The sequence below is a fragment of the Physeter macrocephalus genome, chromosome 12 (genome assembly GCF_002837175.3).
Source record: "Physeter macrocephalus isolate SW-GA chromosome 12, ASM283717v5, whole genome shotgun sequence".
Classification (NCBI taxonomy): domain Eukaryota; kingdom Metazoa; phylum Chordata; class Mammalia; order Artiodactyla; family Physeteridae; genus Physeter; species Physeter macrocephalus.
The window spans coordinates 88038437-88054188 of NC_041225.1; the positions used below are offsets into that span (position 1 = coordinate 88038437).

Here is a 15752-nt window from a genome sequence, read left to right on the forward strand (position 1 = left end):
TATGTATGTATGTATGTATGTCTGTGTCAAGTCTTAGCTGCGGCATGCAGGATCTTTCACTGCGGCATGCAGGCTGTTCGTTGTGACACACGGGCTCTGTAGTTGTGGCGCTCGGGCTCCAGAGCGTGTGAGCTCACTAGTTGTGGTGCACGGACTCAGTAGTTGTGGTGTGTGGGCTTAGTTGCCCCACGGCATGTGGGATCTTAGTTCCCCGACCAGGGATCGAACCCACGTCCCCTGCATTGGAAGGCGGATTCTCAACCATTGGACCACCAGGGAAGTCCCTCTAGACACTTTGGAAGGGTTATATTTACATCTGCTTTGTCAATAATGGTATCAAGAATTTCTATTTGAACTATAATATATACATGTATTATAGTCTAGTTTTGAGAAGACTTAGGTTAATGTTGATGCAAACATCTATCAGTTTACTCAAGGATTAACCAAATAACCCACAACAAATTATACTTATCTAGTTATCAGTAATTACTAATTAGGAAATTGTAAAAACAGTGAAGTTACAATAGTTCATAATTAGAGAGCAAGAAGAACAGCAATGAAAACAAAGACCAACTTAAAATATTACCAGTATCCTTTTTAAAACTGCAGGAATTTCAGTGTACGTGCTGTGCAGACAAAATAGATTCTCTTCGGGACAGTCAGACCTGTTAGTCGTGACTGAATTGGAGGTCTTGAAATCCAGAAATATGCTAATTTATTTTTGTGTGCTAATATTAATAATCCATAATAATTCATTTGGAATGATTACTAATAAGAAGCCCTTAGTTGTATGTAAAACAAAACTGGAATTGCATCTCATTTTGTCTGTGAGAAATAAAGTACTTGCTTGTTGTTCTTATTAAATGAGGTCATAGAGGATTTCAGATTATACTTTGAGAAATAAAACTATGCTCTCTTTGTCTCCCAAAGAAATCCTCTATGTTAATAAGCATTTGGCTCCAATGGGTAAAGAGTTCTTCAGCAAATCCTAACCAGGTTGTTAGTCTGTCTCTAAAAGGCATCAATATAAACTTTTAGAATATTATAGTCTTTTTCTGGGCAGTTCTCTTCTTCCTCATGTCCAGACTTTTCTCTTCAACCCTTACCCTAAAAATGGACTTTGAAGAATTCAGTAGATATATAGTAATATTGTAACGTTCACAGTCAGCATATTTATTCCTGTTTCAAGGGCTGAGAGACTCGTACTCTACAACTATGCCATCCATCATCATGTATTCCTACGTATGCAGACATATTTCAAAAATGATAGTGGATTTATGATCAACATTGCTTCTGACAGTTTGAAGTGTATGTCCTTAAGCTTATATGGAGCTGCCAGAAATTTCTTTGTGAACACCACAAGTCTCCTCCTACACTTTTTGCAGCTTAACTTGAAGTAGTTCTTTTAGTTCCCTTTACTAATCTTTTCCTTCCTGCTGAGGTCTTCTTAAGTAAGGACTCGTTATTTTGTTTAACACATCTTTCAAGGATCTGGGCTGTATATCTTTTTCAAGGAGCTGGGCTGTATTATCTTAACTCCTTGGTTGTTATCTCATTTGTTCCCTTCTAGGTACTAGATGTCACTATTAATTTGTAATGATCAAAACATGTAAAAACTTTGAAAAATTAGAAAATAATTTGGAACAAGTGTTTGTTCTTTAATCTGTTTATTTTTCATTTTAAATATGTTTCACATGTACAACATTATGTTTCGACATCTGTGTGCACTACAGCATGTTCATCACCAAAAGTGTAGTTTCCCTCTGTCACCATACAGTTGACACCCTTTACCCATTTCAGCCACCTCCCACCCTCCTTTCCCTCTGGTAACCACTACTCTCTTCTCTGTATCTGTGTGTTTTTTTTAGTTTGGTTTGTTTGTTTGGGTATTTATTATTTATTTTTTTGTTTATATGAGTGAAATCATGCAGTGTTGTCTTCTCTTTCTGACTTATTTCACTTAGCATAATACCCTCAGGGTCCATCTGTGTTGTTGCAAATGGCAAGATTTCATCTTTTTTTTAATGGCTGAGTAGTATTTCATTGTATGTACAGTTGACCCCTTGTACAGCATGGGGGTAGTCTGCATATAACTGCGGATTCAATCAACCACAGTCTGTGTCGTACTCTAGTGTTTACTGTTGAAAAATAGCCACTTGTAAGTGGACCTGCAAAGTTCAAACCCACAGTGTTCAAGCGTCAACTGTATGTACCACATCTTATTTATCCATTCATCCGTTGATACCCACATCTCCTGCATTGGAAGGCAGATTCTTAACCACTGGACCACCAGGGAGGTCCCTATTCTTAATTTTTTGAAGAACCTCCATACTGTTTTCCATAGTGGCTACACCAATTTACATTCCCACCAACAGTGCACAGGAGTCCCTTTTTTTCCACATCCTCGCCAATACTTTTTATTTCTTGTCTTTTTATTAATAGCCATTTTAACAGGTGTGTGAGGTGATAGTTTCATATGATTTTGATTTGTATTTCCCTAATAACTAATGATGTTTAACATCTTATCCTGTGTCTGTTGGCTGTCTATATGTCTTCTTTGGAAAAACGTCTATTCAGGTTTTTGGCCCAGGTTTTTTTTTTTTTTTTTGCGGTACGCGGGCCTCTCACCGCTGTGGCCTCTCCCGTTGCTGAGCACAGTCTCCGGACGTGCAGGCTCAGCGGCCATGGCTCATGGGCCCAGCCGCTCTGCAGCATGTGGGATCCTCCTGGATTGGGGCACAAACCTGTGTCCCCTGCATCGGCAGGTGGACTCTCAACCACTGCGCCACCAGGGAAGCCCTTGCCCAGTTTTAATCAAGTTGTTTTGTTGTTGTTGTTGAGTTGTATAGGTTCTTTACATATTTTGGATATTAACCACTTATTGTATATATGATTTGCAAGTAGCTTCTCCTATTTGGTAGGTGATCTTTTCGTTTTGTTGATGGTTTCCTTTGTTGTGCAGAAGCTTTAGTTTGATGTAGTTGCTTGTTTCCATTGCCTGAGGAGACATATCAGGAAAGATACTGCCAAGACCAATGTCAAAGAGTGTACTGCATATGTTTTCTCGAGGAGTTTTATAGTTTCAGGTCTTACATTCAAGTCTTTAGTCCATGTTGAGTTACTTTTTGTGTATGGTGTAAGATGGTGGTCTAGTTTCATTCCTTTGCAAGTGCTTTTCCCGTGCGGTGGTGGTTTCCCAACACCATTTATGGAGGAGATTGTTTTTTTCTCCATGGTATGTTTTTTGCTCCATTGTCATAAATTAATTGTTCATATGTGTGTGGGTTTATTTCTCGGCTCTCAATTTTGTTGCATTGATCTTTATATCTATTTTTCTGCCAATACCATGCTGTTTTGATTACTATAGACTTGTAAAATTTGAAATTAGGGAGTGTGATACCTCCAGCTTTGTTCCTTTTTCTGAGGATTGCTTTGAGCATTTGGGTCTTTTGTGCTTTCATATAAGTTTTAGCATTGCTTCTTCTATTTCAGTGAAAAATGCCATTAGTATTTTTATAGAGATTCTATTGAATCTATAGATTACTTTAGGTAATACGGACATTTTAACAATGTTAATTCTTCCATTCCATAAATACAGACTGTCTTTCCATTTCTTTGGGTCTTCTTCCATTTGTTTCAACTGTGTCTTATAATTTTCAGTGTATAGCTCTTTCACCTCCTTGGTTAAATTTATTCCTAGGTATTTTATTCTTTTTGATACAGTTGTAAACGGGATCATAGGGCAGGGGTGCCTGCAGTGTGCTCTGCTCTCCCTGAGGTGATGAGGATGCAGGTGGAGTATAAGATATTATCCCTCACCTCAGGAATTGTATTACTGTGTAGTTAGCAAGATAAGCTGGTTAGTACCCCTGACATAGCAGCAGGCTGTATATGTGATCAGATGCTACATTGTGCAATACAGACTCTGGTGCTCCAGGAGCTGGAATAGGCGAGAAATCAATGAGTACTGGAATAGTCGAGGAGGAGAGACTTGAACTCTCTTGAAATCCTAGCGGGGAGGAGATACAAGAGTTAAGTGAAGAGAGTAGGGCATTCCACGTCAGAATTGGCTATAATGAGACTTTTAATCCAGTGTCTAAAACAGTGCCTGGCACCTAGTAGGTGCTAAATTAAAAAAATTTTTTAAAGCTATTTTGAAACAGTTTTATTTCTATATGCATATTTCTGTACAGCCAAGTTGCTTTAGAGAGACAATCTTGGTGGATTTTTTTTGAGATATAATTGACAAATATTTAAAGTCTACATCAAGATGATTGGATATATGTATACATTGTGAAAGGATTCCCCCCATCAAGTTAATTAACACATCCAGCACCTCGCATATGTATCCTCTTTTGGTGAGAACATTTAAGTTCTACTCGCTTATTAGCAAATTTCATTTATACTAAACAGTGTTATCAATTGTAGTCATGTCACCATGTTATACAGTAGATCCTCAGACCTTATTCATATTATAACTGAAAGTGTATACCCTGTTACCAACTTCTCCCTATTTTCCCCACCCTGAAGCCCCTGGCAACGACTTTCTACTCTGTTTTTATTGGTTCAACTTTTTTTTTTTTTTTAAGGTTCGCATATGTGTGATACCATACCATGCAGTGTTTGTCTTTGTCTGTCTGGTTTATTTCACTTAGCATAAGGCCCTCCAGGTTCATCCATGTTGTCACAAATGGCCTTCTTTTCTAAGGCCAAATAATATCGTGTGTGTGTGTATGTATATATTTGTGTGCGTGTGTATATATATACACACATAGACATATGCATGCACACACACACACACACACACACACACACATTTTCTTGATCCATTCATCCAGTGACGGACACTTAGATTGTCTCTATTGTATATTCTCAGCTCCTTTAGCAAAAATTAATTGACCATAAATGCATGGATTTATTTCTGGGCTCTCTATTCTATTCCATTCATCTGCCTGTCTATTTCTATGTCAATTCTGTACTGTTTTGATTACTATATCTTTGTAATACAGTTTGAAATCTGGGAGCATGACACCTCCTGCTTTGTTCTTCTTTCTCAAGATTGCATTGGTTATTCATGGTCTTTTGTGGTTCCATACAAATTTCAGGATTGTTTTTTCTGTATCTGTGAAAAATGGAATTTTGATAAGGATTGCATTGAATCTTTAGATCACTTTGGGTAGTTTGGACATTTTAACAACTTTTGTAATCCATGAGTGCAGAATATCTGTCTATTTATTCGTGTCTTCTGCAGTTTCTTTCATTAATGGCTTACAGTTTTCAGTGTATAGCTCTTTCACCTCCTTGGTTAAATTTATTCCTAGGTATTTTATTCTTTTTGATACAGTTGTAAACGGGATTATTTCCTTATTTTCTTTTTCTGATCATTATTAGTGCATAGAAATGCAGCTGTTTTTTGTATAGTGATTTTGTATCCTGCAGCTTTACTGAAATCATTTTTCATTGGAGTCTTTAGGATTTTCTATATATAGCATCATGTTATCTGCAAATAGAGACAGTTTTACTTCTTCCTTTCTGACTTGGATGCCTTTTATTTCTATTTCTTGCCTAATTGCTCCAACTAGGACTTCCAGTACTATGTTGAGTAAAAGTGATGAGACTGGGCATCCTTGTCTTGCTCCTGATCTTAAGAGGGAAAGCTTTTAGCTTTTCACCAATGAGTCACTGAGTATGATGTTGGCTGTGGGCTTGTTGTATATGGCCTTTTTATGTTGAGATACATTTCCTTCTGTATCCCTTTTGTTGATAGTTTTTATCATAAGGGGGTAGTGAATCTTGTCAAATGCTTCTTTTTTTTTTTTAAGGAAAATCATTTATTTTTTTACACTAGAAATAATGTACTTTAAGCTGAGGAAATTCTACATTATAAAATGATATAGTTTGTTGTAGGAAAAAAATAAGAGTAGTGGATAGGGGTCTTGGTTTTCATATACTTCCCTATTACAGATGAGAAAATCTAAGTTCACAGAGACCAGGCAAAATTCCTAAGGCCATAAAGGAAGTTGATTACAGAATGATTACCAAAAACCAAGGTTTCTGAGTCCAGGTCAGTTACTTACCCAAAATGGCCTTGGATGCATTTGGTCATTTTTTTCCAAAACATTGGTTTGTTTAATGGGGCAAAAATGAATCAGTTGTTAGGCCAAGGGAGCCATTCAAATTTGAGAGATTTATACAATGTTATGAGGTTATAAATTCCAAGTCTGTGTAAGGTAAATGAGGAAACTGAAGGCTATAGAAGTAATTCAGACATAGTCACTCAGGAAGATAAGGACTGATGTAGAGATAGAAACAAGTTCTGCTTCCTGACCTATTACCCTTCATAGGAAGCTTTTTTTTTTGAATTTATTTATTTATTTTTATACAGCAGGTTCTTATTAGTTATCCATTTTATACATATCAGTGTATATATATCAATCCCAATATATTGCATATATTGAGATGATCATAATTTTTATTCTTCATTTTGTTAACAAAGTGTATCTCATTGATTGACTTGTGGATGTTGAACCATCCTTGCATCCCTAGAGTAATTCCCACTCGATCATGGCATATCACCCCTTTCATGTATTGTTGAATTTGGTTTGCTAATATTTTGTTGAGGATTTTTACATCTAAATTCATCAGGTATACTGGCCTGTAATTTTCTTTTCATGTAATGTCCTTGTCTGGTTTTGGTATCAGGGTAATGCTGGCTTTGTAAAATGAGTTTGGAAGTGTTCTCTCCTCTTGTATTTTTTAGAAAAGTTTGATAAGGATTGGTTTTAATTCTCTGAATGTTTCATAGAATAAAACAGTGAAATTATCTGGTCCTGGACTTTTGTTTGTTGTGGCACTTTTTTTTAATATCCCATTGCTTCCTTTTATTTATTTATTTATTTTTGGCTGTAATGGGTCTTTGTTGCTGCACGCAGGCTTTCTCTAGTTGTAGCAAGTGGGGCTACTCTTCGTTGTGTTTGGGCTTCTCAATGTGGTGGCTTCTCTTGTTGTGGAGCACGGGCTCTAGGCATGCAGGCTTCAGTAGTTGTGGCTTGCAGGCTCAGTAGTTGTGTTGCATGGCACCTGTGTTCCCTGCATTGCCCGGTGGATTCTTTTTTTTTTTTTTTTTTTTTTGCTTTTTGATTTCTTCTTTGACCTGTTGGTTGTTCAGTTTGTCAGTCTTTGTTGATTTATTAATTTTCTGAGCTGTTTTTTTCCTTACAAAAATTTCTATATCCCATTTTCCTTCTCAAGTTACTACGCAGATTACATTGTTCCTTGTCTTTTAGTTTTTTTGAAGAGTTAGTACTTGGTACTTTACTTCTTTACTTTACAATCATTATTCAAGCTGTTTCATCATACATTCAGCTACTTTTTTGAAGCTCATTAGTGCATTTAGAACAGCAGTTAGTTGTAGTGAAAAGAGTTCAAAATTTGGAGTTAGGATTAAAAGATTAAAGTGCCTGTTTTTGTCACTTACTCAACATACAACTCTAGAAAAATTATATATAAATTATATAAATTATAATATAAATATAAATAAGTAAAAATTATATAAAAATTATATATTTTTGCTACTCAAAATGTAGTCTGGGGATCAGTAGTATTGGGCATTATCAGGGAGCTTGTTAGAAATGCAGAATTTCAGATCCCACCCCAGACCTACTCACCTACTCACTCAGTCAGCAAGTTAACAATATCTCCACAAAGAGAAGCACTGTTATATCATCATCTTTGAAACTTAATGTAAAGTAGAGATAATACTTGCTGTATATATTAATCATCTTATCACTATCTGACATAGCATATGTTTTAGTAATTTGTTTATTGTCTGCTTCCTCCTATTAGAATGTAAGCTCTGTGAGGGAGAATTAGAATGTAAGTTTTGTCTGTTTGTTTATTGCTCTGTTTTCTATATCTAGAACAGTGACTAGCACATAGTAAACATTCATTTTTTTGAATCAGCAAATGAATGTCAAATCTTGTAATTTGGATTGCAATCATTTACTTTTCACTGCTAGTTAGAGCTACTTTCATTTAGTATTAGATAGTACAAATATAGAACGTTTCCATTGTTGCAGAAAGTTCTTTTAACTAGTACTGCTTACGACGCTTTTGCATTCCCTTCTACCCAGATTCAAGAGAATCTGTATTTCTGCAGTAGTTCTGATCAAATCTGTCAGCAACTCCCCATGCCATGTAGAAGTAATTTCAAACTCCTTAGTGTAACCTTTAGAGTCTTTACAGTTTCATTTAATTAAAAATACATATTTTATTCAGGGTGTGTTTATTAGGAGAGTCAGTTAAATTCACTGCATGCATAGCATCCATTTGGGCTATATTGCTTTGCCCTCATATGACTTAGGGGAAAGGGGATTTCATGAAAATAAGCTGATGATCCTTTGCTATGCCTTGGAGTTAAGTATTTTGTCTCTGATTGAGGAGTCTTACGTCTTCTGACAACATACATGACACAATAACAGGCTAACTTATTAGCTTAGGGGGAAATCAAATCTTGTCTGCTTCCTCCTATTAGAATGTAAGCTCTGTGAGGGAGAATTAGAATGTAAGTTTTGTCTGTTTGTTTATTGCTCTGTTTTCTATATCTAGAACAGTGACTAGCACATAGTAAACATTCATTTTTTTGAATCAGCAAATGAATGTCAAATCTTGTAATTTGGATTGCAATCATTTACTTTTCACTGCTAGTTAGAGCTACTTTCATTTAGTATTAGATAGTACAAATATAGAACGTTTCCATTGTTGCAGAAAGTTCTTTTAACTAGTACTGCTTACGACGCTTTTGCATTCCCTTCTACCCAGATTCAAGAGAATCTGTATTTCTGCAGTAGTTCTGATCAAATCTGTCAGCAACTCCCCATGCCATGTAGAAGTAATTTCAAACTCCTTAGTGTAACCTTTAGAGTCTTTACAGTTTCATTTAATTAAAAATACATATTTTATTCAGGGTGTGTTTATTAGGAGAGTCAGTTAAATTCACTGCATGCATAGCATCCATTTGGGCTATATTGCTTTGCCCTCATATGACTTAGGGGAAAGGGGATTTCATGAAAATAAGCTGATGATCCTTTGCTATGCCTTGGAGTTAAGTATTTTGTCTCTGATTGAGGAGTCTTACGTCTTCTGACAACATACATGACACAATAACAGGCTAACTTATTACCTTAGGGGGAAATCAAATCCCATAGTAGATAGGATTTTTCCATCACATTGAAAATTCTTTAAAATCTAAATTTTAAGATCCACATAATATTCCGTAAAATATATATACTGCTATTTAAAAAAATTACTCTCTTGTTGAATATTTAATTATTTCCACATTAGTCTGCTCTTATAAATCACTTTGTAATTAATAACTTTATATATAAATCTTTATTTCTTCTGATGAGTATTTCTTTTTTTTTTTTTTGCGGTACGCGGGCCTCTCACTGCTGTGGCCTCTCCTGTTGCGGAGCACAGGCTCCGGACGCGCAGGCTCAGCGGCCATGGCTCACGGGCCCAGCCGCTCCGTGGCATGTGAGATCCTCCCAGACCGGGGCATGCATCGGCAGGCGGACTCTCAACCACTGTGCCACCAGGGACGCTCTCTGATGAGTATTTCTTTAGGAATCCTTTCTGGAAACATAAAGGCCAGAGGAAGGAAAGCTTGCTTTATTTCTTTTAGTGCATAAAAGGAATCTTTTTAATTCAAAATATATCTATAATATCAACAATATATTTATTTATTTATTTATTTTTGGCTGTGTTGGGTCTTCGTTGCTGCACGCGGGCTTTCTCTAGTTGCGGCGAGTGGGGGCTACTCTTCGTTGCGGTGCGCGGGCTTCTCATTGCAGTGGCTTCTCTCATTGTGGAGCACGGGCTCTGGGCGCTCAAGCTTCAGTAGTTGCAGCACGCGGGCTCAATAGTTGTGGCTCACGGGCTCTAGAGCACAGGCTCAGTAGTTGTGGCACACGAGCTTAGTTGCTCCGCGGCATGTGGGATCTTCCCGGACCAGGGATCGAACCCGTGTCCCCTGCATTGGCAGGCGGATTCTCAACCACTGTGCCACCAGGGAAGCCCAATATCAACAATATTAACAAATCTCTTTTTCTTTAGGGAATACGTCCAAAGGAGACATAGCTGAAATTCCTCAATCCACCTTGAAACCAGGCATCACTACCACTCCTGAAGTTTCAGACACTGTATCTCATTTATCCTTGTCCCCTGAGGACTTTCCTCAGTTGGCTGGAAGGTCTCCTCAAGTGAAGAATATTGGTCAACATACTGATACTCTCAACCAACAGACATTAGCAGACAGTCGTCTAACTGAAGAGGCTCTAAAAGTTTCAGCTCTTCCTAGAACAGCTGACCAGAAGAACACTGGGATACTAAGAGGGTCGTCTAGGTCCTACTCATTTGGAGAGAAGCCGGGTGGTTTTTTCTACCAGCGGGTGTTACCAGATGGTAATCTAAGTGAAGAGGCTCTGAAAGTTTCACCTGCGTCTAGACCAAGTGACCAGAAGACTGGTATACTCTCAGTACCTGCTAGTTCCTACTCACATAGAGAGAAGCCCAGTATTTTCTACCCACAAACCTTGCCCGGCAGTCATCTATCTGAAGAGGCTCTGAAAGATTCAGCTATTTCTGGGCTAGCTGATCAGAAGACTGGGACATCAGAACCTTCTGGTTCCTACTCACATAGAGAGAAATCCAGTGTTTTCTACCAACAGGAGTTGCCAGATAATCATCTAACTGGAGAGGCTTGGAAAGTTTCAGGTGTTACTGGAACAGGTGACCAGAAGACTGGTATACCTATAGTAACCTCTGCTTCCTACTTACATAAAGAGAAGCCCATTATTTTCTACCAGCAGGCCTTACCAGATAGATATCTTACTGAAGAGGCTCTGAATGTTTCAACTGCTCCCAGACCAGCTGACCAGAAAACTGGGATACCTGCAGTACCATCTAGTTCCTATTCATATAGAGAGAAGCCCATCATTTCTTACCAGCAAGAGTTGCCAGATCTTACTCAAGTGGCTTTAAAAGTTTTAGAGGTTCCTGGACCAGCTGACCAGAAGATTGGGATACCAGCAATAATCTCTACTTCTTCCTCATATGGAGAGAAGCCCATCATTTCTTACCAGCAAGAGTTGCCAGATCCTAATGAAGATGCTTTAAAACGTTTAGAGCTTCCTGGACAAGCAGACCAGACCACTGGTATGCGAACTGTGCCCCCTACTTCCTGTTCACATAGAGAGAGCCCCATCTTTTCTTACCAGAAGGAGTTGCCAGATATTACTGAAGAAACTTTGAAAGTTTCAGCTGTTCCTGGACCAGGTGACCAGAAGATTGGGATACAAACAGTCCCCTCTAGTTCCTACTCATATTATAGAGAGAAGGCCGATGTTTTTTACCAGCAGGAGTTGCCAGATCTTACTGAAGAAACTTTAAAAGTTTTTGCTCTTCCTGGACCAGCTGACCAGAATGCTGGGATACCAACAGGGCCTTCTAGTTCTTACTCACATAAAGAGAAACTCAAGATTTTACCAGATGACCAGAAGGCTGAGTTACTATCAGCTCCCCTTAGTTCCTACTCACATAGAGAAAAGCCTAAGACTTCAACTGTGATTGGCCCAGATGACCAGAAGACTCCATTACTGACAGGTTTTCCTAATTCTTATTCTCAGAGAGTAAAGCCCAGTATTTTCTTTCAACAGCAGTTGCCAGATAGACATCAAAGTGGAGATATTCTGAAGATTTCACCTGTTCCTGAACCAACTGATGTGAATTCTTGGATACAAATACCTCCTTCTAGTTCCTGTTCACACAGAGAGAAATCTAATATTTTCTACCCAGAGGAATTGCCAGACAAACATCTCACTGAAGATTCACTGAAGGTTTCAACAGTTCCTGGACCAGCTGACCAAAAAACTGTGTTACCAGCAGTTCCTCCTAGTTCCTTTTCACGTAGAGAGAAACCAGTTCTTTTCTACCAACAGGATTTGCCAGAAAGACATCTAACTGAAAATAACCTGAAGTTCTCAAGTAGTCTTGGGCAAGCTGGTCAGATTACTGGGTTATCAACAGTTCCCTGTAGTACTTATTCACATAGTGAGAAGCACAGACTTACTTCAGACCATGTCCAAAGGCTGATAGATAATTTGGATTCTTCTAACGCCAGTGTTATCTCAAACAATATGCCTTTAAATTCTCAGGCTGATGGTAGAGTTGTAATAAATAAGCCAGAATCTTCAGGTTTTGAAGATGTTGGCCCTAAGGAAATCCAGGATATGGAAAACAGTTCCAAAACTCTTAAAGAGATTCAGACACTTTTAATGGAAGCAGAAAATATAGCACTGAGACGATGCAATTTTCCTGTTCCCCTTGTCCATTTCAGAGATGTTAGTGATATTTCATTTATACAATCTAAGAAAGTGGTTTGCTTCAAAGAACCCCCCACAACTGATGCATCTAATGGTGATTTGTCTCAGAGACAGCCATTCACAGAAGAAAGCCCAAGCAACAAGTGCATACAGAAGGATATTAGCACACAGACGAATCTGAAATGCCAGAGAGGCACTGAAAATTGGGAGTTTATTAGTTCAACTACAGTTAGAAGTCCTTTACAGGAAGCAGAAAGCAGAGCCAGAGTGGCATTAGACGAAACCCTTAGGCAATATAAAGCAGCCAGATCTGTAATGAGATCTGACCCTGAAGGGTATAGTAGAACCATTGAGAATAATATTATTATTCCTATGATGACTGTCATTAAAAGTGATTCAAGTAGTGATGCAAGTTCCTGCTCATGGGACAGTAATTCCTCGGAGTCAGTTTCTGATGTACTTCTAAACTTCTCTCCATATTCTTCACCCAAGACAAGCATGACAGGTAGCAGAGAGGAAGAGGGTGTGTTAGAGAGTGACGATGGTGGTGGTAGCAGTGTAGATTCACTGGCTGCACATGTGAAAAACCTTCTGAAATGTGAATCCTCATTGAACCATGCTAAAGAAATACTCAGAAATGCAGAGGAGGAGGAATCTCGGGTACGGGCACGAGGTAGGAAAAGATAATTTGTTATAAAGGCAGGTCAAACTCATAAACATTATAGTTTAATAATTTGCTTAAAGTTAAGTGTTTGGAGCTCTAAATTAATTTTCTGGTAGAACTGTTAGATGATTACATTTTCTACCGGCAACCCAGAATAAACTCATTTAACCAATAATGAAGTCACAGTATTAATAGTGCTAGTTTAAGGTCTTAAGGAAAAGTAAGTTCTGATGTCTGAAGAAAAGGGGAGATAAAACTTGGGTTTCCAAATTCCTAAAGCTTGGATGTTTTCCTGATCTTTTCATTGCACTGTCCTTATTTTGGAGGCAGTAAAAAACTTCAATTTGTGCTTCTCTAAGTCACTCTGTATCATCAAACTACATATACTTTCTATCCACTTTTCTAATAAAATTCTTAAAGCAGATCTTAGATAGATGTCAGAAAAAAGCAAATCAAGGTATTTCACACTAGAACGTGGGTTAGAGTTAAATTCCATTAATCTCTAATTGTAGAATTCCATTAAAAAGAAAGAAAAAAAGTCTTTAAGACAACTTGGCGAATAAATATGTTTTGGAAGGCAACTTATAAGCAGTTCAGGCCTACTTGGAAATCTTCTCTTGAGATTAACTTCCTACACCATTCCTTCTATCACTTATGCATATTTTGATTCTCCAAAAACTTCAAGTTTTATTTATTATTTAAAAATATTAACTATCTTGGAAGTGGCAGTGACTGTAGCAGGAGCTAATTGGGGAGACAAAGGGACTCTTAATTGGAAGGAAGATAAAGATTAAGTGGCTGAGTACCATATTTAAAGTGGTCTCTTTGGAGAAATGTCTGTAGAATTTTTTTTTAAAAATCTGACTTTTCAGTGAAATTATGTCTCAGGAACTTCTAATAGTTTGTCATAAAATTGAGAGTATACACTGTTTCGTAAGCACTGTGGTAGGGCATTAAATTGCATATATTGATCTTCTGTGCTCTTATAGTCACTGATACTTTTGCATTGTATGATCTTGAATGTTTTTATGCTTTTCTCTCCAGCCAGGAATCTGAAGTTTAATATGGCTCATGAGTGTGGCTACTCCATTTCAGAATTAAATGAAGATGACAGGAGAAAAGTAGAAGAGATCAAAGCAAAATTGTTTGGTCATGGGAGAACAACTGACTTGCCCAAGGTATAAAAGAAATCTAGAAATTAAGAGAGAAAATGTGACAGAAAGGGTGTGGAATTTGGATCTCTTACCTGGGCATTGATGACTCCGGCTGAGTCACTGATAGTCTTTGGCTAAAGTGTTAGGAGTCTTAAGTCTTCAAAAGTTAAGATTTAAGGATTAGGTTCTATAGGTTTTGATTAATTCTAAATTAATCCATTAAAAAGTTTTGTCTTAGAAAAATAAGAATGGATTTGCTTGTTTTATTAATGTATTCTTAACACTTTTTTTTTTTCTTGAGGGTGGTATCTTGAGATACAGATGCAGTCCAGGTATTTTCAGATGTATTTTCTCTGCTTAAGAACACACAGCTATAATAGCTTATGTATAAATAACTTTCTTTTTAATAGTACTCATTTTCCATCTATAGTGAACTATTTCATGCATAGAAAAGAATATGTATGAAGTGTGTATAAAGAAAAAGTAGAAATAATTCCTGTTTATTGGCCATCTAGCTTGAGAAGTAGAATGTTACCAAATATCACTGAATTACTGTGTGTTCTCTTCCCCAGTTATATCATTCTTACTTCCTATCCTGACATGTATTGGTTTTCTTGCTGCTCAGTATGGTTTTGAACTATATAACAGCTGGAATAAAGATATTATATATTAAGATGTTATATATTCTTCTGAGAATTGCAATTTTCAGTCTTTGGCTTCTGAGGTTCTTCTAGATAGATATACATAGTTTTAATTTATTCCTTTTTATTGCTGTAAGTATTCCAGTGTATGAATATATCATAGTTTATCCATTCTCTTGTGCATGGGGCATTTGGTCTGCTATTATGAACAATAATGGGGTATAATGATACCTATCTTACAGGATTTTGCTATGGCTTACATGAGATAATGCCTATAAAATGCTTATTAGGGTGTGTGATATTGCTCAATAATTGGCAGCTGTTATTATTATTATTTTTTAAATTAATTAATTAATGGCTGTGTTGGGTCTTCGTTTCTGTGCGAGGGCTTTCTCTAGTTGTGGCAAGCGGGGGCCACTCTTCATCGCGGTGCGTGGGCCTCTCACTATCACGGCCTCTCTTGTTGTGGAGCACAGGCTCCAGATGCGCAGGCTCAGTAATTGTGGCTCACGGGCCCAGTTGCTCCGCGGCATGTGGGATCTTCCCAGACCAGGGCTCGAACTCGTGTCCCCTGCATTGGCAGGCAGATTCTCAACCACAGCGCCACCAGGGAAGCCCAGCTGTTATTATTAATTCCATAAAAATTGATATAGCTATCAGATATGTACACTTAATGGCGTAATTCATACAGTTTCTCAGAAAATTGTCAGTGATAGAATTATTTGACTTATCAATTTTGGAAAAGTTTTTTTGAAAGTATAAATTAGATTTATAGTTTTTTCTGGATTTTAGTTTTGTATATCTGCTTGTGAAAAACAAAATAACATAATAAAATGGATAAGTAGTTCTAGCACCTTTTTTTTTAACATCTTTATTGGAGTATAATTGCTTTACAATGGTGTGTTAGTTTCTG

General features: G+C 37.4%; 1 protein-coding gene across 3 annotated transcripts in view; it reads left to right on the forward strand.

Moving 5' to 3' along the window:
* The window catches only part of ALMS1 (ALMS1 centrosome and basal body associated protein), a 216325-nt gene that overhangs the window by 72773 nt on the left and 127800 nt on the right, over positions 1-15752 (forward strand). For all 3 annotated transcript variants that reach the window (XM_028496787.2, XM_028496788.2, XM_028496789.2), the window contains 2 exons: positions 10114-13053; positions 14089-14222. In XM_028496787.2, coding sequence (XP_028352588.1) covers positions 10114-13053; positions 14089-14222 — 3074 coding nt within the window. The remainder of the gene's footprint in view (positions 1-10113; positions 13054-14088; positions 14223-15752) is intronic.